The sequence below is a fragment of the Lissotriton vulgaris genome, chromosome 12, assembly GCF_964263255.1.
Source record: "Lissotriton vulgaris chromosome 12, aLisVul1.2, whole genome shotgun sequence".
In the NCBI taxonomy this organism is placed as follows: domain Eukaryota; kingdom Metazoa; phylum Chordata; class Amphibia; order Caudata; family Salamandridae; genus Lissotriton; species Lissotriton vulgaris.
Genome location: NC_141700.1, coordinates 169677840 through 169703025, shown reverse-complemented (window position 1 = coordinate 169703025; position 25186 = coordinate 169677840). Strand labels below are relative to the sequence as shown.

Below are 25186 nucleotides of genomic sequence, written 5' to 3'. Positions count from 1 at the left end.
GATAATCTTTCAGTAACTAAAGGTCTTAAAGCAATCACATGCAAATTGTGATAATTGAAGTCACTGGACTAATGTTTAGTTTACAGATGCTTTCCACAGTCTACACCTGCTGTCGTGATGGTGATCACTATGAGCTCACATTTGGTCAGGGGACTGAAAGAAACAAAACATATAAAAAGTATGTTTACGAATACAGACGCCACAGAAAGTCTACTTTCGAGGACTTTAGGGTTGAAATCAACCTAACCTTGCCTATATTGGTTATTGACCTCACTGGGACCGTAGCACTCTGGTAACACTTCAGTGGAAAGAACTTTGCATTTGGAGTGCAGTGGTAGTGGTGGTTCTAATAAGCATAATTTGCCAATTTCAGTAGTTCTTTTAGAGTTTTTGATGATATCCACTATAATGTCCTTAATATGATTTTGTCTGTTAGAATATTGGGTACATTTTCTCTCCCCTGCACAGCATAAACACGTTGGTTTGGGTATAGTTTTGATGCTAGTGTATTTTGAGGTTTCATACTATTTTTCTGCTGCTTCCCTACAGTCATGTATGAATATGACCCCAATCATACGCACAATTATAAAGTGTATATTGGGATGAGCTCCAGCCAATCGAAATGCAGAATGTTTGTTACTGTGTTTCTCCTTTGATGTGTGGTATGCTCCATCTTACTAATGTATGTACTTTCATATTTCTTGAATAGGTGCCATTCTTTCTCTTCATAATTCTCGCAGTTTACACCATGTTACCATTTGGGATGCGAGAAGCCATCTTCATCAGTGTATTATCTGCAGTGTCTCATATTGTGGTTATTAGTATTGCTGTCACGGTGTTTTCTTCAAAACCAAAGGACAACGTTGCTCTCCAGGTAAGGTTTTTTCAGCTAACCACCCAAGCACTATTAAGTTCAAATCCCTTTGCAGTAAACTTGTCAGAACAGGAACATAACATGATATTGTGGTTTAAGTGGTTAGGTCAGTCTCTATTGGAAAAAAATATTTTAAGGAGACATTGTTACTAGTCAAAGCTTACATTACTTTCACATTTTCATCCATCTCTAAGTCGACCATTTAATGGTTAACAAAATCTATGTCCGAAAAGAAAAGAAGTTTACTCTTCACAAGCTGGGCCTTGATCTTCAATTGACGAATAAATACTGATTGATCATTTAGAGCTTAACTTGTTAAAAACCAAAACTATCACTTTTGGGAAGCAAAAAAGGTCAACAGAAAGGTGGTACTTCAACAAAACAAAGCTAGATTCAACCCCCAGTTATAAATACCTGGGCATCTTTCCAGATACAAGAGGTTCTTTTATGAGGCACAAAGAAGCATTAAAAATTAAAGCTCTGTCGTTAGAGGTGGTCGCTGCAAAATTGGCAAAACAGCTACTAGGTCCCAGCCTAACACTCATGCTGAAAGTAATGAAAGCCAAAGTAATCAAATCCCTGACATATAGACACGAGATCGCCAAGGGCACAACCATTATATTAATAAACAAGTTAACAACAAAAATCTTTAAAAGAGCCTTTTGGTTGCCAAAATCTGCCTCGCCAGCTCAAGTGAGACTCGAATTGGGACTCAAAGATCACCATGGAGTGGAGGCAGGTGCATTCGTTAAACTGTGCCATAGACTGCGCCACGCCCAGGAGGGTCCCTTAGAGGCCCGTTTCTGGCAGGAAATACAAAAAAATCAGACCAGCCACAAGCATCGGCAACACCTGGATTACAGCCTACAGTTACTAGGTGCAAAAGACCTCTGGGATATAAATCCCTCTCTCCTGGTGTTAAAGTCCGCCGGATAAAAAAGTTAGATTGTGGTCCTTTCACTCGGACAGGGAGCTACTCACTCTCAAAGAAGAGACACGCCTGGGCTGTAATCGCCAATTTTAAAGTGGGTGTTCAGCCGCCCTACCTGTCCAGCACATACGCACTTTATTAGAAACACAAGTTTTTAACCTTGAGGATGGGATAATGGCCCTTTCTGAAGAATCTCCCGGAATGGCCCCGGCCGGGTAGTAGCACGGAATACAGATTGTGTGGCTACCATTCTGAAACAATGGAACATCTCGTCTGTGCATGCCCTGCACTGCTCACAGCCAGACGGTCACTGTTGCGAGGCCAATGTATTATGTTGGGAGTTCGATCTTGCTGCCAAGCAATAATGGCCGCACTCAACCCTGACAACAGCAAGCTAAACATTGGGCTTTCGAAATTTGTCCATAAAGCGTCAAAACTTCTTGAAGCCACACTCCCAATCAAACTCTCCCCACCATAGCAGAGCGGCCGAGTTAACAGGCACAACATCCAAATCAGAGACTACAAGAAATCCAGAGTGATGTACTGTATGAGAACATTATCAGATCTTACTGGCCCCCCGAATTTTAAGTCATTTTAAATTAATTGTTTTAAAACTCTTATCACAGTCATTTCTATTCAATTTTTGTTATGTTTTAAATTGTAAATGTTTTTTTAAACCAATCAATAAAGATTATTATTATTATTATTTATTATTACTGATTGATCCAAATTTAGATGTTCTAGATCCGGCCGTAGAAGCTTTATCAATCAAACACTTAAATGCTTCATGAAAAAGTCAATCTGAAAACTTGACAGTCACAAGCTTTTGCGATAGCATGTGGCGCCCCTGCTTCTGTAGGAGGCTAATACGAGTCCTTTCAGGGCATGGATACCATTTGCAGGCTCTGTAGTGCTACAGAGATGTTTACAGATTTGAATTCACATTTATATGTTTACCATCTGCAGCCCCTTTTGTAGAGGGGTCCGTGGAGCGAGAATAGAGGTCCATACCTTTGAGGGTGAAATTGACTGATGACTTAACGATGTTCCGTGTTTTTAGCTTTCATTTCACAATCATATATTTTTGGAGTGCTAATCTTTGTTCACGTCACTGTAACTGACCGGGGAGCATATGCCAATGCAATGTTTTGCAATCAGAAAGTATGAAACTGAAAATATGTTTCCCTGGTGACTCAGAGCCACTGGCTCACCCTATGTCCCTACGTTCGACAAGGCGCTTCTTCAGAACAAAGTGTCAGTTCATCACCTCACGGTACTTAGTGGCGAAAAGTATCCTAGTCTTTGTATTATTGATCATATCACCAGTGAGTAACTTGTAAAAAAAAAATACATTAAAAAAAAATGAATGAGTGTACTGGCCCAAGTTTTTTTCCCCTTGGTTTTGTGGTTGACCCTGCTGAATGCCCTAGTCTTTATTTCACCTCATACCTTTTTTTTTACTACCGCTCTTAACTTCTTGTCTCTTTATCTCATTCTTGCTTGTTCTTTTTGACCCCCCCCCCCTCTTTGTCCCCCTGTCACTGCGTTGCCATATTTCCCTTAATTCTCATTTTCTCTGTGCCAGTCTGATGATAAAAGGTATGTCCTGGTCCCCATCCCCGGCAGCCTACGGCACCCATGAAGGACTGCTAATTACTACTGGTGTCATTTTAGTGGAATGTATCCTTGTTGGTGGAAAGGTAGACAGAACATTGGTCTTACCTCCATAAGTCTTACGTTCCACGGATCTTCCACCGCATCCATCACTAATTAAAGTCTTGTCGGTGCTAAAAATACAAAATATCACAAAAAAGCTACGTAATGCCTTTGTGGCACGTTTGAGCAAAATGAAAGGTTGGCATCTGTATTGTTTGAATGATTTGGTATGTTATGTTCTCAAAGCTATTTGAATTCATTCTCCACTAGTCCAAGTAGAGAGATCTACACACACAGCTGCAGAACGGGTTCACCAACCAGAAGCCGCTTTACTGCATTCATCTTATTGCATGAGTATGTCATACACACCTGGAAAGTGACTGCACACATTTGCCTTTAATGTAGAAGAATCACAGTTTCTTCATTTAATTTGTGAATTTTCGAAATGTATAGGGTTCTCCAACAAAACAAATAGGTCGGAAAACCCGGACCAAGTATGAACAGAACGTTGTTTTCATGGTTGAAGATTTTGCAGGCACCATCTTTGGCTGGAAGAGGCATATATGCGCATCCTTCCACGAGCCATTCTCCAAACAAATCGCCATGGTAGTTAATGTTTAGTACTGGTCTGAATACTGCTTTAATTTAAAACAGGAAACGTGACGTATGAGTCGAGCGGCTCTGCAGATAAGGCGCCACCGCAGTGCAACCACATGTAAGGGAACCTTTTGTTAGTCATGTCTACAAACACTCACCCCTGCCTCTGCAGATCTATGCAAGGGCTGAGGTCACTGAAGTGTCTGTATGACTCAGACCCTGAACTTTTTTTCCGTGCATGGGATCTCTGGATCCGGCCCTGATCTCATTCCTACCACGGTCTAGTCCTGTGGATGACCAGATCACTGCGGTTTGTATCTTCGGGGAGCTGCGCACCTTTGTAGCTTTAATGCTTCAAATGCCCCTGGCAGATCTTTAGTTTATAATTAAACTAAAATGTAAGCGGGTATTTAATCTCAAAATATGAGGTAATGAAGCCAAAATAGGTCTTAAAAATTGATATTAAAGTAGGGGTGTGGAAACTGCAGAAAGTCATGACTATTGAGGTGTTTGAAGAGCATTTCAGAGGTAGAGCTTTTTGTCCCAATGCTCCTTAGTGGAGACCAGCCTAAAGATAGAAGCCCTCACTCATGCAGGCGGAACGGATTCCTCCCTCAGGAGAGAATTATGCTGATAGGCTTGGTCTAGGTCTTGGCTTCCGTGAGGAAGGTGACTGGGCAAGTTGAGTAGGCTGTAAAAGTTAAGAGGCTGCGAGCTGTACCTACTATCACCTCGATATATGTGTGCCACGCAGAGCTGGGCTAGGTTATAGCACAGATTAGATTAAATTGCGCTCCTAGCTGCTGTCACTATCTGTATGGCCTAAACAGGAATCCGGCCTTAGACAGGTTCTGTCTTACTACCTTCAATTAGACAAAGCATTAAAGAGTCCTTGCTTTGCCTACCTAAAAAGGTAAGCCTTAGTGTCAATACGCATGATTTGTTTAGTAACCCACGACAATTGTCTCTGTCTTGTAAGTATAGCATTAAGGGCTGTTTTTAGGTTTTGCTTGCAATGTGCTTGTGAAATCTCTTGTATTTAATATATCTTAAAAGGGGGCTCTTATCATTTGCCATTACGAATTACTGTGCTCATTCGCTTTTGTGTGGAACTTCTTTTTTTAACTTCACATGGCTGCACACATTTACGATACTTCTACTAAAGCTGTTCACCCTGTTTAAGCCCCATTCACTGTCCAAATAAGATCTCTGCCCACTGAAAAGGCCGACCACTTCTAACAGTATGCTTAAATGTTAGCTTTTTATTTCTTAGCTGTGCAGAGCAGATGCTTTTGCCTTAAAACGTTTGGGGCATTTTCTATTTATGCCTCAGTACCTTTCTTTGCCCTTTGTAGGCATTATCGGATTGATTTTTTTCAACTTAATTTATTTGGTCATTATAATCAAATGCTAAATGTCGTAATAAACATTGCACGTTAAACATACATTTACTATACAAGAGCTATGCTATATTTTACTACTAAACAGGCAGCCACAGTGCAGTTACCATGAAGAAAACAGGGTCATGATTTGAATGGTGCAGCAGGTGCAGTAGCACCAGGCCCAAAAGTTGTCAGAACTCCTTTAAGCATATGATATTGCTATATTTGACTACTAAGCAGGTAGTCACGATTGCAGTTACAAGGGACTTGATTTGAATGAAGCAGCAGGTGCCATGGCTCCGGGGCCAAATGCTCTAGGTACCCCACTAAGTCAAGATTATTGCTAAAAATTACTACTAAACAAGACACTTCCATTTATTTAGCAGGCAATTGGGTCATGGATTGAATGGCGCAGCAGGTGCAGTAGCACCAGGACCAAAGATTCTAGGCACCCCACTAAACACCTAATATTGCTATATTTTACTACTAAACAGGCAGTCACAAGTGCATCAGGTGCAGTAGCACCAGGCCCAAAAGTTGTCAGAACTCCTCTAACCAGCTAATATTGCTATATTTTACTACTATACAGGCAGACACATTGCAGTTATCTTGCAGTTAAAAGGGACTTAATTTGAATGATGCAGCTGGTGCAGTGGCACTGAGACCAAAAGCTCTAGGGACCCCACTAACGAAAAATATTGCTATATTTTACTTCTAAACAGGCAGTCACAAGTGCAGTTATCTAGCAGGCACTAGGGCCCTGATTTCAATGGTGCAGCAGGTGCAGTAACACAATAGGGCTCAAAGCTCTAGGAACCCCCTCTAAACACTAAATATTGCAATATTTTACTACTAAACAGGCAGTCACAAATGCAGTTATCTTGCAGGCACTAGGGGCATGGTTCGAATGGTGCAGCAGGTGCAGTGGCATTGGGCCCAAAAGTTGTCAGAACTCCTTTAAACACGTAATATTTCTATTACATCAATCAATTCTATTATTTTCCTCATTTCATTTTTCAAAATTATGAAATTTCTTTCCTGCACTATACCACTACTATCAACACAACACATTGTCTTTTTGTACATAATCAAGTCTTAGCACTTTTTTTGTTGAATAATCTTTATTGATATTTAGCAAGTTATACAGGTAAAATACACCAGTCTCTGTAGTAGTAATGTACCTATGTTGTTCTGCAGAGGCTATTTTAATTGTTGCATAAGAGATCACCCAAGCTCCTCTGCAGGTTGTGGGTTGACTATTGGGCCTCCTTCCATCATTGACCAGCGTGTTGTGAGGCCGTTAGCTGTAGTGTTTGATCCTGGGCCGTGTCCATGTCGGATTCAGATCTTGGAGGGGACGTGGAGTTACCAAGATGTTCCGCCTGGCTTGCTCACGCTCTCTCTATGTATATGTCTATGTGTACCTGCTAGTTTCCATGGCTGTCGGGGGTCCGCTGAAGTTGTAGGTTGGGCATGTGCGAGGCCATTCTGGTCTATTCAGGACCAGGCCTCTTCAGGGGTGGAACAGAAGATGTTGCTATCTTTGTATCAGATGTGCAACTTGGCAGGATATTGCAACAAGTATTGTAGCTCGTGGTCCCAAAGGCATTTCTTGACATCCAGGTAGGAGGATCTGCAGCATTGCACTGATTGCGTATAAACCAGGTAGATGTGCACCGCAGCATTTTCAACTTGCCGTGCTCTGCAGGACCTGGTTACCTGGATGTGATCCCTATTGTGGTAATTAAACAGCCCGCTACCTCAGGCCTGGGGTATTGCCTGGGCGGAGGGGGCCTCCCCGGCACTCTGTGTGCCCGCTCAACTGAGAAGAATTTTGAGATTATGCCCTTTAAAATATCTGTGGAGAACCAGGTCTCTAGATAGAGCTCCATGCTTTGGCCTTTTATTCGTTCTGGTAGTCCCACTATACGTACATTATTCCTAAGTGACCTACCCTCCTGGTGCTCTACCTGGCTCTTCAGATATTTCACCTCTTGCTGGAGGGTTTTAATCTGATCTGTTGCCATGGACACTGTAGGCCCCAAGGATGCTAGCGCCAATTCCGAATCCTCCACTCTGTCCTTCAAATTTTTGTGATTTTCTCTCAGGAACCCCATTTCTACACGTAGCGAGTCAATCTAAGGGACCAATGTGGATTTAATGTCCAACACCGCTGTCATCAGTTTGTCGAACCGGTGCGAGTGATCTGTGTGTCCTACAGGGTTCGGAACCACTGACTGCACAGTACTTCCTGCGCTAGTTGCCTGAGATTTTGCGTCGGTTGGTTGGGGCTGCGCCTTGTCTGTTCTGCGCTTGCCCATTTCATGGTCTGAATGTGTGGCGTTGTACAGGTGTTTATACTAGCAAAAATGGCTTCTTGGAGAGAAACAGAACTATTGTTCTATTGTTGGGCAGCATGTTGGCAAGGCCTGTTCAACTGGCACTTTTTTAGATAGGGGTATGGTATATTGCTACAACAAGGCAGGACTCACAATGCGTATACATTGGACAATTTGCCGCTTGTGGCACAATTATGACTCTTTGTGAGGATGTTGTCCTTGGTACCCCATTTGTGCACCATTTGGCAGTGGAATGAGGGCATAAAGGACATTTTTTGACCATTCAGCACCCATCTATTCACCCACGCCCAGCCCTCTGTACTTTCGCCAGGGTGCCCACACTTTTACCCATTTTCTAACACATCCCCTGCCTTTGTACACTGTTTCTTAGCCCCGCTGGCCCCAATCGAGATCTCGTTTCCACTCCTCCTGTGGAGGTTCTGGTGCCCACCACGCACTGGCAATGTTGCGCTTTGCAATGTCCGCTGCCAGAGTCATCCACATTCCCACATAGCTGGACCAGTTAGATTCCCCTCTGATCATTAGTAAAAGTCACTTAGGCTCCGAAGGGACATACTCTCCCACCACCTCGGACATAATATCCGTGATTTTCTGCCAGAATCGAACTATCTCGGGAGACTCCCATAGAATATGCAGGAAGGTACCCTCCCTCTGACATCCCCTGATGCACAGCGCTGTTGGTGTCCTACCCCAAGTATATAGATGGGTGCGAGCATAATACGGGCGGTGCAAAATCTTGAGCTGCACTAGTTTAAATCTGGAGCGTATTGCGACCTCTCTAGGGCTCTGAATAGCCTCCTGCCACTCCTCGTTGTCTATGCTACCAAGATCTTTGACCCAGGCCTCTCAGAGAGTGATCAGGGGTTCTGGTACATTATTTATCAATTTGCCATATATCATGGAGGTTGGTTCCTCAGTGATGGGATACAGTAGTATACTACCTGCTAACGGGGAGTAGACCGGGACTGATACATCACTGTGTATGTGCAGTGCTTGCAAAAGTCTCAAGTAGGGGTATCTCTGCGACTGGTCCAAATTATATTCCTTTAGGAGATCCTCAAACGTGAGGGAGGAATCCCTTTTCCATACATCCCCCAAATATTCAATACCGATCAGTTTCCACCCTTTAAAGCCCGTCAGTGCGGCCACTTCAGGCAATGGATCATGCACCCACAACGGGGTTCTACCCGTCAGTTTTTCCACCCAGCCAATTCGTTTATTGGCCTCTCTCCAGCACTGTAGCATCACTTTAGTGTGTTCAGGCCACTCGGGTCACTCACAATTCCCTCCTGGCATGACTGTTTTATCAACTCTAAAGGCAGGCTCCTCCTCTCCTACATAGACCCAGTCGTTTATGACCTGAAACTGCGAGGCACAGTAGTACAGCCTGTTGTCCGGAATATCCAGGCCACCATCTTATACTCCCTTCTGCAGCTTGTGAAGCGCGATTCTCGGGGAGCCACCCTTCCACAACAGTGTCCAAACTGCCTGCAGTATAAGTTTGAAAATAGACGGGGGAACCGGGTAAGGGAGTTTTGAAGAATATAGAGCAGCCTCTGCAGCATCATCATTTTAAAGAGAGCCGCTCTTCCCACAAGAGAGATCGGGGTAATGCCACAATGACTGCCATCTACACCTAAACAACTCATTTGGAGTCCTAGATTACTTTCCAGGGACGACTTAAGATCTCGCGTGACGTTGAAACCCAAATACCTAAAGCCCTCAGACACCACTGGAGACTAACACCATCGCGGAACCCTGGGGGGGGGCCCGACAATGAAAAAATCACAGATTTTGACCAATTGACATTGTAGCCTGAATAACTACCGAAGAGCTAAAAAATGTGTAGTAATCGTGCTATTGAGTAAAAAGGCAGTGCCAGATACAAAACAATGTCATCGGCGTAGAGGGAGATTTGCTCCTCCCACCCCCCTGGCACCACGATACCCCAGACCATGGGATCTCTCCTGATCCAGTGTGCCAACGGCTCCAGTGCTAGAGAAAATAGGAGTGAGGACAAGGGGCACCCCTGCCTGGTATCCCTACGCAAGTGAAAGGATCTGGATAGAGCCGTGTTAACTCGCACTCGGGCCGTGGCATCTCATACAAGAGTCTAACCCAACCACAGAAAATAGGACCAAAACACATCCTCTGAAGGACCATGAATAGATATGGCCTCTCTATACTATCAAAGGCCATTGAGGTGTCCAGCGCCATCAATGCCGTCTGTTGGGTCTCATTACCACCAGTCATGTGCAGCACCCCATTTAGTCTACGTAGATTGTGCTGGGTACTACTACTGGGCATGAAACCTGATTGGTCCACCTTCACCAACTCCTTAATGACGGACACCAGCCTGTCTGCCAAGGCCTTTGCCAGGACCTTGTCCTCCACATTGATGAGAGAGATAGGGCGGTAGGAACTACACTCGTCAGGCGACTTTCCTTCTTTATAGATCATTACTATTGTCACTGCCCTTTGGTCCGACGGCAACTGCCCCAGTTTGTGTGCCTCTAGCAGCATTTCTCTGAGCGGAGGCAGTATGGTAAAGGCCTACCTCTTGTAAATCTCCACTGGGAGCCCATTGGGACCCGATGCTTTCCCTGATGTAAGGGAACCCAAAGCTTTACCCAGCTCTTCCACTATAAGTTCCGCTTCTAGCAGGTTGTGCGCCTCTAGGGACACAACAGGCAAGTTAAAATCTCTCAAAAACTCGGCACAGTCCTCTTCTGACCTTGTGCAGACTGGTGAATGAATTTGCTCAAAGTATATGGCAAAGGCTTCTGCTATATCATTACTGGTGGACTTAAGGAACCCAGTCGCGTCACACGCCCCGTCACCCTTGATCTATCCTGGTCTCGTCGTTCCAGCTGCGCCATCGTACACACGCTGCTGTGTTGCTAGCACGAATGCCCTCGCCTCGCCATCTGCAAGAGCCCTGAGGTCCCACTGTTTGAGTGCCAGCCTGTGGCACAATTCCGCAAATGAGGCAGTTGCACTGTCTCACTCCATCTGGCTAATTTCCTGCTCCAGTCGTCGAATCTGCAAGGTCTCCTCTTTTTTCTGTGCTCCAATCAGCGCTTGCGCCTTTCACCTCAAAACTGTCTTATAGGCCTCCCACAGTGTAATGTGTCACTCTACAGACCCCTTGTTCTCCTTAAAATATAGCTCCAAGCCCTCACGGAGCTTGTCCCCAATGGTTGGATCCTGGAGGCGCTAAGGGTCTATCCTCGGGAACGCGGCTCTATCAATAGACGGGCCTCTAAGAGTGACGCACACAGGAGAGTGGTCCGAGATCCCCCGTGCCATGTGTTTGGCGTTAAGGAAGTCCCCCACCTTATCATTGCGGGTAAAGTAGTGATCTATCCTGGAAAAGAACCCATGCCTAGCCAAATAAAAGGTGTAGTGTCTCAATGAAGGGTTACCATACTCATCGCCATAACGAAGTCTGCCAGACCGTGTTCTCCTTACCTGCCAGCCCGGGAGCCGGACCGATCCATCTCCGGGTCCATAACTGCATTTTTTCCCCCACCAATAAGTAGAATACCTAGGGTGAAATCAGCTATGAATGAACTGTGGGAGGATCACTGAGTGGAGACCCGGCGGTGTATATAGCAAGAACAGAGTGCAATCAGGCGTCCCTCTCATTTACCTGCTGCCACAACGAAACATCCCGCAGCATCTGTCCATGTACCTGTGATAACAAGGGGCAGTTTGTTACGTGTCAGGATTTCCACCACCCGTGCCCCTGACGTAAACTCAGAGTGACCAATCATTTTGTAACCAAAACGGTCTAAGGTCTTACATTTACTTTCCCTGCAAGTGTGATTCTTGGATCAGAACAACGTCTAGGGAGTGTCTCTTGAGATGCTGCATCACCAGTGTGTGCTTAATCTTGTTCCCAAGACCATTCACGTTCCAGGTCCATATCTTCATGCTAACTGGGTCTTCCATGGTTGCTAGTTAGGCCTATAGTAATGAATGTGCCCTCGCTATTGAAATACTCTCTGCGTCATCCTCCAGTAACTGTTGGATATCAAGGTCTCAAACATATATCCCCTACCCCCCGAAGAAAACAATCAACAAACCCAACAGCCCCCTCCCAGCAACTCTGCTAAGTGAGTCCCCAACCTCCCACCTCCCAAACGTGCAGAGTGCCTGTCGCCCAAACTGTACAGAAAGAAACATTTCTGAGGAGTCGTGGACTAGCCTCTAGCGTTAAGTGATTTAGGACTGCTGACGGCGATTACAATCCCGTAGCGAAACGTTTCAAGGCCCTCTGCCCTAAGATTCATATATTCGGCCCAACTGTATGCCTAAACAAGAAGAGAAAATAAAGGTGGGCCATGTATTACGGTAGTCTGTTCAGAAGTTGCAGACCCCAAGTAACAGGAGGCATCATGCCCTTTATCCTCCCTCCCTGGATCCACTGACACACTAAGTAGTGTTCGCAAAAAGAATGTTATTCAATGTCAGCAAATTAAGAGATGTCCCACAGGTCACTTATTTGTCCGTTGCGTCTGGCTACTGGAGGACCCCTCGGACTCCTGCTTAATCTCCGCGCTGCCATGCTCCGTCCCTGTCCGATGTTTCCCTCCTTTGCGACAAACAGTTCGCCAGCCCTCCAGCCAGTCGTTTGCATCCGCCGGCGTGTCAAAAAAGTATGCTTTCCCTTCGTCGAGAATTTTAAGCCTAGCTGGAAAAAGGATCATATATTTCACATTTTGCTCCCGGAGGGCTTTTTTTACGGCATTGAAGGAGCACCTCTTGTGTTGAACATGCAATGTGAAGTCCGGAAAGAAGCAGATGATTGCATTTTCATGTCAGAGGTCACCATGCATGCATGCCTCTTGTAAGATGGCATCCCTATCCCTGAAATTCAGGATGCCGGCAATGATTGTGCGTGGAGGCATCCCGGGCGAGGCCTGCCTCCCAAAGCCGTGTGAGCATGTTCCACTGAAAAGAAGGCCCACAGCCATTTGGACTTCAGGTAATTTAAGATTAGGTCCTCCAGGAACAAGTCCATTGATGGTCCCTCCATTCCCTCTGGCACCCCCACCACTTGCGCATATAGTTGCCCTAGGCTCTCCCTTACTGGTCTTCAAGCCGGGTGTAGATGTCCGACTGATTCTTTGTGAGAGTTGCAACATGGTCTTCGAGCAATTTTGTTTTAGTCTGTAGGCCTCCAATGCCCGCCTCCACCGTGGAGACTTTCTCAGAGATTTTACAGAGATCAGCTCGTAGGAAATTTACATCCTCTGTTATGGAGTTAAGCTTTGGCTCCAGAGTGGCTTTCAGTTCCCTGATGGCCATCATAATGTCCTTCAAGGATGGGTCCGAGGTATGGTCACCAGCTTCCTCTTGCGGGCCCCCTCCTGTCGCCCCCTCCTCGCGACCCATGGCCACCGTGCACTTGTCGATGTGGTTGGCCTTTCGATGAAGTGCCTGGCCGCCTCTGGGCCACTGTTTCACTGGGGGCAATGTCTTAAGGCCAGATTCCACACAGGTAACAGTTATAAAACATTCAGGCCCACAGATGCCGGGCTCACAGTTCTCTCGGCCAGGGACTGGGAAGCAGCGTAGTCTCCCGGCCGCAGCACCACTGACCTTTAGGGGTTGCAGGAGCCGGTCTCAGTCCGCGTCTCCCTCGCGTCAGGGAGCGCGCGTTGTTGCTCCGCAGTGCTCTGACTGCGATGGCGAAACCGCTGGAGCCTGTCGAGGGCTGCGGTTCCCCTCTGCGGCGGATGAGCGACGCGATGAAGTGCCTCCGCGGAGGACTCCCAGAGGGGTGCTATCTTGCCGTTGCGAGCCGCCGGCCATTTCCCTCCATTCGCTCGATATTTCGCCCTTTTCCAAGGGGTTGTTCGCACCACCCGGTCACCACCACTTCACGACCACTTTATCACATGGAAGCAGTCTGCAGGGCCAAGGATTATGTTTGATATTACGAGCTAATACGCTGTCTGCTAGCGCAGCGCGATCAACTGGCAGTCATCTTCTGCGGCTGCTAGCCATGGCCCCAGAACAGCTTATTATTAATCACATAAGTTAACCGAATGAATTTACCAATGCTTGTTATGATTATTCTTATAATGGCAGAGAATGTCGAGAATTTCAGAAACATAAAGTGAAAGATTAATTTTTAATTCAAACCACGCTAGGGTTAGTATCTTATCTGAACAGGGTACCATTTATTTAAACACAATACTCACCCGATTCAGGCTAAATTCCATACGCAACCTGGTTGCGTTTCTGTGACCAGTCATTATATTACCAAGATTCCTGTATTTCTGTGTGATTACTGTTCTTCCAAGATGACAATGCATTTTGTGTTATTCCACAAATTTTACACTTTAACTTACGAATCAATTTTAGCTTTCTATTCGGAAATGTACTGGTTTTAGGCACAGTAGACATGTAGTATTTTTATTCAATTATTCCCTTCTATACCACTATCTGGCTGTAGTTAAATGTATTCAGCAGTCGATTAAATTGAAAGAAACTTTAAGAGTGGAGGTAAAAAAAAATGACTTGGGCCATTTTCAGCACCAGGACTTACAAAAAACATATTTTAGAAGTACTCGTCCTATCTACAGGAACCCCACATGTGCAACTAGGGGAGACTTTAGGGGTTCTGAATCTGTAGAAATATTGAAGATTCTCTCTCCACAGTGCTCCTAGCATCAAAGTCGAATTTGACCAGCAGTTTACCGCAATGTGGGGAGTGAAAAGTGATAACATTTTTGTAAGTCCTCGTGCTGAAAAAATGGCCCAAGTCATTTTTCCCATTGCAAATCCCCTTTTACATAGGTTAACATGGTGGGAAGTTATTGATTAATAACTCCTGATAGGAGAGGGCTAGAAATGCCATTCAAACACTTCCCAGAAAAGTATTAATTAATCCAACAATATATTGTTGAATTTCTCCTAAAGTGTACATACAAGAAGTTATACGACCTTCTTGTTTCCAAATTTAGACTTCCAGCGGTCTGCTCTTATTGGTCAGAGTTAAGTGGATTAGCCAGGCTGCCTTGAAGAGGTGATAAAGAGCCCCTGGGGTTAACCAGCTCTGCTGGCAGGACAGAGTGTTGTTCCATAGGAATGCCATGTCAGGGGGAGGAGTCATAAACTATGTTCCTCAAAGAGGAGAGTAGAGACCAGTGTCATTTACAGCTCTGAACTTCCCACCTTAGGCAGATGGTAGGATTAAGGAAGGTATGATCAGTTGCAGGGGGGAGAGTCTAAGTAAATTAGCCCTCATAGGGTTGTTTTTAGCCAGCTCTTACCTCCTTGCTGGAAAATCAGCCATTACGGATTTGGAAGATTTGATGCACTCTGAGACAAAATAATGCCACACTCTACAGGATGTGGCCATATATTGGAGGAGTTACCCTGCTCCCGTTGGTCAGAAGTGACCTCCTGCTTGACCCAGACAACTAGGAATACGTATCTGAGAGGCGCAGAGCCCTCCAGATCTGCTGCTTCAAACTTACTGAAGCAAGAAGTGCCCTGTTGAGTAGTTTTGCTGTGCAAAGATTTCTAAGGCTTGACCTCTGAAGACTGCACCATCTGAAACTACAGCTCTGTGGATTATCTTGCTGAAAAAGAACTAAAGAGTGGACTCCCTGAAAGCTACTGGTTAAAAGATCTCATCTGGAACATCGCCAACCAAAACTACACCTTGGAGAACTACCAGTGGATTTGTAAGGGTTTTGTACCAGTGGATTGTGGGAACTGAAATCCTCAACTTTCAAGGATCCAGACCCTTGGAGTGAGTTTGAGACACTTTAGGACCCCTTGAGGAACTTCAGGAAGAAGTTCAAGAAGTTTTGAAAACTTTGAAGCAACTTTGAAAAAAAGCTTCATAGAGGTACCGACTCAACCTGGCCAGCCATGCCGCCAGCCTTCAACCACGAGCCGGCCAAGCCAACCAGGTTTGTCCCGCTAAAAGCTCCATCGCTCCAACTTCCAGAGATTGACCGGGAAGAAAAGCTCCAGAAAAGTTTCTAAGTGTGTAGGTAGAAACAGACTGGGGCCTGCCGCGAGCTGTAGCCACTCAGGGCTCCATCGCGCCTGGCCTGTAACTTTGACTTTGGCCCGTTCTATCGCGAGGAGGTGTCACAATATGGTGCTATAATCTTCTAAGTGCTATATTTTATTAAATCTTTGAAAATTCACATCTCCGATTCCCTACATTGGAGTTTTGTTGTTTTGGTGTCATTTTAAAGATACAAATATTTCCTATGTTTATTATAAATTGGTATTGGATTTTTATTATGTGTTGTGTCTTAATTATTTACTAAATTGGTGTTTTTAAATGCTTAACATACCTGTCTTTGAAGTTAAGCCTGTCTGCTCCCAGCCACGTTACCAAGGGTTGAGCATAGGAATAATTTTCTAAGACCTATGCTGTGTTCTATCCATGTTAGTAACCTTGTTGCCAGTGACAGACCTACATTTGACCCTACCAATAACCCACTTTCCAACACTCAAAGATTCTGTCACCCAGTGAGGATGCTAAGAGCTTTACAAGGCCTTCATTTATGATTGGATTATTACCTGCATCCCTGAATACTACTCTATACAGTGAATCTTCCTTCTGGAAGAAATTAATTAGTACTTCTTTAAGCACATGGAAAACCGCTTCATTTACTTTCTAGAGCCAGGTCACCTATTCTCCCTGGTCGCATCCTTTTTTTCCTTTTTCTGAACCTTGTTTATGCAGTTACTAGTAGTTAATTCACTGTTAAACTTCCATCCAGTGACACTGTGTGTGTACTCTGCCCCTACAATGGTACTGTAAAATTTGTTTAACCCAATTGGTGTATTTAACTTAGCAGTAAGACAATTGTAAATAAGCGCAGAAATAGCACCAGTGTCATGGCAGTTAAATATCATATGTGGACCGCAGTATGTATTTTCATTATCACCACCCATATGTATGACATACAATTCTGGCTGGCAGGGCCATTATTGTGCTCTGACTGGACCATCATTGAAAAACACTGCAACGACACATGGCATGGAAAGGTGTTTTTCCATTTTGAAAAACCGATTTGTATATTTATGATAAGTAGCCCAGTATGCCTTGTAAGCCCACAGGGCTTGGTGCTTACTAATATAAAAATGTGGCATAATTCATATTGGGAATTGTATGCCGGCTCAGTGAGCAATTGTCGAAAAGCTGTTAACACTGTGTAGGTAAAGGTACATTTTCCATGAAGAAGCTTAGCTATAAATAATATCATTATTTTACATCACTGACTGTGAAAATACTAGTTTTAAAAGTCCAATTCAACAGTGAAAGCAGAATTTTGATAACATTAGTGGAAACATAACTTGAAGAGCATCTGCTTGAAACAAAACTGGTTTAGAAGCAATCCACTTCTCATCCCTACTCCAGAGGCTCAATACGTATTCCTAGCAGGGTGATGTTAAATACCTTGCCCCCAGAGGACAATGGCTTGGCCTCTGGGCCTAAAATGGCAGGGATGTTGTCAACAACTGGTTCTTTAGCAGGGATTAGCCAGCCATTTCAGAGAGTTATAGGGTCAGCTGGCAGAACAAAGGACACCCTTAACACTTCTTTAGGGGTTTTGGCACTTCATTTAAATAATGAAGTGGCAAGGGGAATCCCAGAGTTCCTTTCGGGTGGTGAATGGACAGAGCCCCTTTGGTTTTAGTGCTTCTTGGAATTTTGTAAGTAAATCAAAGAGGAAGTGCTGAAAAGGAGGTGGGGATAGAGCAGTTTTTTGGGTAGATAATTCGCCAATCAGTGGCCACTGCACAGGATAAAACTGGAACCTCACCAACCCCTCCTTGGAACATTCTGGGACATGGAAAGGAACCATTTCTGAAAAAGAAGGTTCTGCCTGACTGCTGCACAAACAGGACTCAAGGAATCCTGCTGGTACCCAAGGACTGGAATTGCTTTTAAGGGTTCAAATGGTTGGCCTCCTATTTGCATTCTCCGACTTGACGAAAAGCAGACCTCTGACTGCAAGAAAGACCATCTGTGGAATGACCCTGCAGGACCCCTGGCTAGAGAAAGAGTCGTGGTGCCAAGAATCCTTCCATGAGGATCTTTTCCAGCAGTTGGAGAAAAGTGATACTATGGTTTTTTCACCTCGGAGGGGCCAAAACAAGGTGCTAAGGCTTCCACAGGCAGCATGCACATCCTAGCGGGGCAAGAAGACCAAGTTCAACCAGTTAGGTTTTTTTTTTCCATGCGGAAATCAGTTTAGCAAAAACTTGAATTAAAGGTGCTCATCCTGGTGGAGACTAACTCGGCTAAAGCTTCCTGCCTCATTCAATAGTTGGATTTTCAGAAAGAAATGGATGGCTAAGACTAGAGGTGGAATCTTATACTATAATGAGGCCACAGCTCTATTCCAGCGGTAAATGGGCCTCAGTGGCTAGGAAATCTAGTTTTTTCTCATTCTGAGCTTTTCATATCAAAAACAACTGCTTCAGGGGGAGCTTGATGATGAAGTAGAATAAGTCCTACAGCAAACACTTTAAATGGTGCGACCTGCTTGGTTTCAATGACATCCACTCAATCCTGATCAGCCCGAAATCACACCTACGACCCAGTGAACTTCAAATTCAATTTTTACAGTGGGTCCTTACTTTTTCTAATCCCTTTTTGCCTTAAAACTGAAAAATTGATTTATTTAATCTCCTTCACCCAATTTGAATTGTTTCTTTTTTTGCTGTCTTGCATTTCTCTGTATATTTCTAAATAGGTTTGGGAATTGTATTATGTTGTCTGTTACTTCGCTTTTGTTAGTCCTGTTTGACACATATTTTTCTGGGGAATTACCTGCTGCTTGTGCCACATAGACCAGGAGTTAATCACATTTTCACTGAGAATTGTGTAGGAGAACAGGTACTTTCTAGAAACCTCACCCCACATATGTCATTTCCATGGCAGAGAACTGGGATACATCAGATGATTTCTCTAAGTGTGACTGTGCAGATACATTCTCTCCATGGATAGCACGCAAAACATTATGTCCAGGCTCGAAGGATGGACGTACAGTTCAGGCACTACAAAACCAGATCATGGTTGTCATCACTGAATAATAACGTTTTTTGGAGCCGTTCACAACAAGTTCTGAGATTGGGTAAATGATTAGGTAGAATTCCCCCTCAGTTTCTATCCTAAAGAGGAGAGGCAAGGTCAGCCGCATACATAATTATCGCCAAGCAGCAATAGGCACATAGAGGAAATACAAGAGCCATATTAGCTCCTTCAAAGAACATTGCCCTGCTGAGCCCACTGGGAGACCTGGAACTGATCAGGAACTCTGAAGTAGCCATATGACAGCTGGAGGGGAAATACTTGAAATATAAGACTATATAAAAAAAAAAGCACTGGAAGAATTTTACCTAAGAGAAGAAGGAAACTGCTAAGTGGCCCCAACACAGCACATATGAGTGGCTGGACCAACAGGGAGCAGATTGCGCATAAAAGTATAATCATATCCAGGCACCGTACTGCTGCTTGTACTGTCCTTACGGTTACAGACACAGAGGTGAAGCAAATATGAAACCCTGTGCAGGCTATGGAATGTTGACAGCAAATTTAGCATCTTTTCCTGTTTTGGCCTGAATTTTAAGACCCTCATACCCATCAAATAGTTAATTTGTCATCTGCACTTGACTTTTCACCTCCTCCCCAGCCACCCTTAGCTGATCCACCACCGTCGCCATGTCAAACTGTGGAATCATTTGCCGAGATGACCACTATTGCTCCATGGCCTGGGCCTTTGCAAGGGTAAGTGCTAAGTCATTTTAGAGCTCCTGGCAGTGATTTGCGCAGCCTTTCCAGTTATTTATGTTCCCTAATATCTTCGCTCGTTGTGCTCTGGAGAAAACCATCTAAAAGGAGCTATGCAATTCTGTAGAAACTGCTTGAGTCAGCCAGAGGTCTGTAAATCAGACAGGAGTGGCTGGGCTTTTATCAATTCTAGAACACGATTAGCCAGGCTTTCATAGTAGATAATCTGATGCAGAGAAATAAAAGTTGTAGTATCTCCTTATTGATAATAGGAGGCCTCCACCCCCTTTTACCTCTCTCTCTGATCAGAATGTCTTCGCATAGAGCTCTCTTCTTGTTTTTCAACTATGTTTTGGTCATTTTTAGACTGGTCAACTTAAAGTCATCAATGAAATCTCAACTGATTTTGTACTTTATGCGCTGCTGACCAGGAATTTAGAGGCCTCTTCCTAACTCTTGCCAACATCCTACTATAGTTAGTATTGAGACTAGATCCACACAGACCTTCCTGCAGGTTTGTGGAGACCACCGCTCCTGTCAGCACTGCCTGAGTGTCTCACGGCTTCCAGCTCTTGTCATATCCCTGTAGGAGCAAAACCATCTCAACACAGAACAACTTTCATTTTCGGTTCATATGTGTTTCCATCCAACCTACCTATCCATGCCCACTACCTTCATACTCTCTGTCCTTTGATATGCTGGGACCAATGCCTTCTGGACCCTTGTTCTTCCGGGTTTCGCTAATTGGTCCCATCGATCCCATGTTTTCTTAGGTAATGACCTGATCAGAAGATTCTGAATGATTGACCCAACTCCTAACTTTGACACTGTCCATCCAAACTATGCCTCTTGCAGTGAGGTTTGTGCCTAGAGTATCCTCTAACTGGAAACCAGGAGTGTTATGCAATGTAATTTGCAGCACGTTTCCGGTATATTTTAGGACATAGACCTTACCATGGACATTTTTCTTTCAATTATTAATGGACAACTAGGCAGGTGGGGTGGTGCCTTACACAAGGTACTCAACTTAAGCAACTTATGTACAACTAACTCTGTAAAACACAGGTAGTCTCACGGGCCTTTGAAGGTGCACAGGTATTGCTGCATGTCTGCACAGCACATTTATTGGCCTGTATTCCCTCTAGTGAGGTGGTTGACTTCTGTCTACAGGGGAGTCTAGCAAAGTCCTGGATTCCACTGGCACCCACAACGCTCTGTGAGTCCATTTCCCGGTCTGTCTGTAGCAAGAAGAGTTTATTATCTTGCTCTTGTTCCTTAACTTTTAAAAACATTTTTGTACTAAGAAACCAAGTTAAAAAGTGGCACTGATTTGTTTGATGGGTGCTGACATTTCCAGGGGCTCAGAAGTTTGAGCCTTTCCTCAGTTGTGAGTGATATCTAGAGGTGGAAAACTGTGGTTTCACATTTGAACGGGTAATGCACAGTATTAACTTCCCTCACCTGGAATGGTTTTCCTCGCAGTCACATTTTTTAAACTCACGCCTGGACGACCCAGGTATAAGTGGTGCGAGAGAGGGCCCAGAACACCCACATTTTGACAGGGGTTTGGAGAAATTCTAATTTTCATGCATAAAATAGATTTTAATATATATATATAAATTAGAATATTTTCACAATTCTCCTGCTTACAGGCGCACCTCAAGAACTTCACAAAAAATAACATTTTCTGTGGTACTCTGTTGAGCTATTAGGAATCAGGAAAACGTACAAACCCCAGTTTGAGTCATTTTGGGCCTACATTGTGCTATAAAAGTGTAACTACTGACTCACTGTGGATGTCCACATGTTGTGAATGTAGGGAGAGTAGAACTAAAAGCACACACGTTAATTCAACACGCTCAAGGAAGTCCAAGACTGGCTCACAACTAATCACTTGAAACTGAACAAAGAAAAAACAGAAATACTACTTATCTCCAACAAAGATGATAATCCTCAAATCGAAGAATGGCTCAAAGCCATCGATGCCCTCAATGTTGACCTCTCCTTGGCAGACTCGGTGAAATCTCTAGGGATCACCCTAGACCCTAAACTTGACATGAAGAAACACATCTCAAGATCGGCTGAAAGTGCCTTTCTCAACCTAAAACTACTATACAAAATAAAACCCTTCCTCCCACCCAAGGACCTTCAACAAGCCACCCAAGCATTAGTCCTTTCCAGAATAGACTAAGTGATCGCGACCTTGACGGGGTCAGCAAAAACCCACCTTGCACCCCTGAAGACTACACTCAATGCAGCAGCAAGAATGGTCTCCGGAATTAAGAAATTTGAGCACATCTCTCCAGCCCTCAGAGAACTCAGATGGCTCCCAGTCGAGTTGCGAGCCAGCTTTAGAACAGCCTGCCACACGCACAAAGCCCTGCCTACAGGTAAACCAGAATACCTGGCCACTAAACTCAAAAGGGCAGGCCAGTACAGAAACCTCAGGAGCTCCATCTCTCTACTGCTCATCCCACCAAAAATTTGCAAGCAAAGAACCACAGCCAAATCTTTTGCTGGAAACGCACCTAAAATCTGGAACTCCATCCCACCCCACATCAGAACAGTCCCCTCGTTTTCAGAATTCAAGAGCCTACTCAAAGACCTCTTCCTTGACCGCACTTGAGGAAACTGACAGACCCTGGACAAACCCCCAACTGTCACTCCTTCTACACTAAAATTTGAGTCTGACGACACGGTCGCAGCTCAAGAAATCCTATGTGTACAAACATTTTGATGGCCGCTTTTGTATGGTTGAATATCAGACCCTACCCTCTGAAGCAGTGCAAGAAACCCTTCTATGTTTAGTCTTTTTGATTCCCGATTATATATGGATGAATATCAGATCCTACCCCCAGCGCGTCTTCCCTGCAACCATATGCCAGTCCCACGCTTGCCCTTACCCACATGTTCCCCCACTTTCCTGGATCTCATGTCTGCTCATTATTGTATACGATGTATATGTTGTGCTGCGCTCTGATACCCTTTGGTTCAGCTAGCGCTATACAAAACTGCTAAAATAAATAAATAAATAAAATAAATCTTACTGAAGTAACTCACTCACTCATCATGGCAACTACCTTAACGATGTCTTAGCCAACAAGAAAGCTAAAAATGCACGCAATAACTGCTTTAGTTTGCCTGTATTTAAATTAAGTGAGTGAATGAGTAAGGTTAGGGCAGTGGAGGCTAGTTGGAAATGAGGGTGGTGAGGCGGGGGGTTGAAAATATTTTTTTAAAACGCACCTACCTTTTCCGCCGGCCACATCTCTCCGCTTCTCTGCTCTTCCTGACTCCAGTCCGGAAGAAGCTGCAGGACGCACCCGGGCACACTGGCTCCCCTAAGTCAATCACAACGCTGCAATACAGTCTATGCATATTCCCTAGCAGGCTGTCCATTACAGCTTAGTGGGGAATAAGCAAAGTGTGTATGACTGCTTTGCTACCCATAACGGCAGACCAAGCAGTCGTATGGACTTAGTGTGCATAGTCCACTCCTCCTCCCTGAGCCACCAGCCCCGCCTTAACCCAGCCCCGCCGAAACCAAATATAAAATGATGATAACGTTCAGTTATTATCCTTTTATTTTTCCCTCTTTCACTGCTCTAAGAGCAGTGGGGCGACTTCTCCGCCTTAGCGGAGGATCCGCCACTGCATTAGGGGACATGTAACACCCACACCAGAGTTCAATAGTAATAACCGTTTTTACTTTCGAGGATACATACGCTTAGATGCAAAAATAGGAGTGAACTACGTGTAAATATAGTATTGTCAGGTGTTGCTGATTGAGTGCACTGTGTCTTTACCGCAATTAGCCCCAAACCACATTTTACATCTTAAACTGGGACTTCCGTATTTGAGTGACTCCATAAGGATGGCCCCGGTCCTCCTGTGGTTGTCAATATGGCAGAGAACTACGGTCGACCTGACACAAACCATTATAAGAGAATGCTGTGATCTAGATCATTATAAAAGGATCGGGTGGCTAAATTATGTAGAAACAGTACTGAAAGCCCTAGGGATGGCAAAACTTTTTCAGGACCCCGACACTTGCAAAGAAGTCAAGAAGAAATGGTTAACGGATCTATATTCCCAAAGAGCAGAGCAAGCCATAGGGAAAAAAATCGAATCTATCCGTCTTCTATTGCATATGACCTGGTTCCACCATTATCAGGAGAGGGTTTTCATTATTTATCTCGAATAAACAATTTGCAGCACAGATTCATATTATTACACTTCAGATTGAATATGATCCCGATACGCTTGGGCTACCCACAAAATAAATATAGATTAGCAGATCTCGCTCCCTGCCCCTGTAACAACCATGCTGTCCAGTAGCACCTGCATATTATACTATTTTTTAAAAACTACTTTGAGGAAAGGAAAATATTTATACTTCCAATCCTTAGGTACCATAAATGTAGGCAATGCCGGGTCGCCATGTATTTTCTAAAGGCTTTACCAGACCCATTTGTATGTTTTTGTGTTGCTTCATTTCTATGGGCCTGTTTTAGGAAGAGGAAAGAGGTAGGACGATTTGTTGATAGTAGTGTGTAATTTTTAATTATGAACCGTTCTCTCCTTTTATTCAAATGATTTTAAAGGTCATATTTCTGTTCACAGCAAACTTGTTTAATATTTATTTTAACCAATGTAAATATGTATTTAATAACTTGAAATTATTTTATATGAGCTGTTGTGCTTTTAAGGTCTATTTACAAAAGATCGAATAAAGCTGTGTGACTGACTGACTGGGTGCACGACCTAGATGGATGGTGTTTTCTCCTTCAGCACTCTTGTAGTACAATCATTGCCCAATAATGTGCATGCCACAAATCAAAGTAAATTTGTATTTTTCAGGGTACATTGCTTTTTTTCAAGTGCTGGCTTGCAGATTGCTGACAGTGTTCCAGCAAATGTGAGGTCCTAATCAGCCCCTTCTACAGTATATCATTTTTCTGCAGACACTCGTTATTATGTCTCTCAGGGCAGTTATTGACAAATCCAATTGTATTACAGTAGTAATTACCTGTGGCCATGGCGTTTACCGCTAATGTCTCCTGACGCCGGGCTCTTCGCCAGGCCCTGTCGTCTGCCAAATGGCACTTTCAAAGCCAATTGCAGCTCTTCACTTTAATGGCTTAAAATCATCTAAAAGCAAAACTTATTATTCTCATTAATTAATTAAACTGAGGGTTCCAAACAATCTTAATGGAGATGACAAGTGAAGCCAGTGTGACAAAGAACTGAATTAACACATAGACAAAATAAACCTTTCACCTTAGTGGTGACTGGTGATCTCTGCAGATTGCTTTGCTCACCGTGCTTTTCTCTATGTTGTTGGAGTCATGACATAGTTTCATTTTAATGTTTGATGGTGATTTTAAGGATTAGAGAAATGTGCTTAGCTCGTCCTTGGAAGATGGAAGTTGTTGCTTTGTGTGTCTCTGCTCTCTGGACTGGGGTGAGAAGTTTGGCTTGCTTTGTCTCCTGAGTACTGCTAGGAAAAGATTGTTTTATGTTGTTTACTAGTTATCAACTGGCAACCTACATTTGATTTATGAGCTTCAGGACATAGTTTACGACTTAAGCGTTGTTACCCGA

General features: G+C 44.1%; 1 protein-coding gene across 3 annotated transcripts in view; it reads left to right on the top strand.

Moving 5' to 3' along the window:
• The window catches only part of ADCY7 (adenylate cyclase 7), a 565990-nt gene that overhangs the window by 273230 nt on the left and 267574 nt on the right, over positions 1-25186 (top strand). For all 3 annotated transcript variants that reach the window (XM_086947700.1, XM_086947702.1, XM_086947701.1), the window contains exon 4: positions 710-874. In XM_086947700.1, coding sequence (XP_086803826.1) covers positions 710-874 — 165 coding nt within the window. The remainder of the gene's footprint in view (positions 1-709; positions 875-25186) is intronic.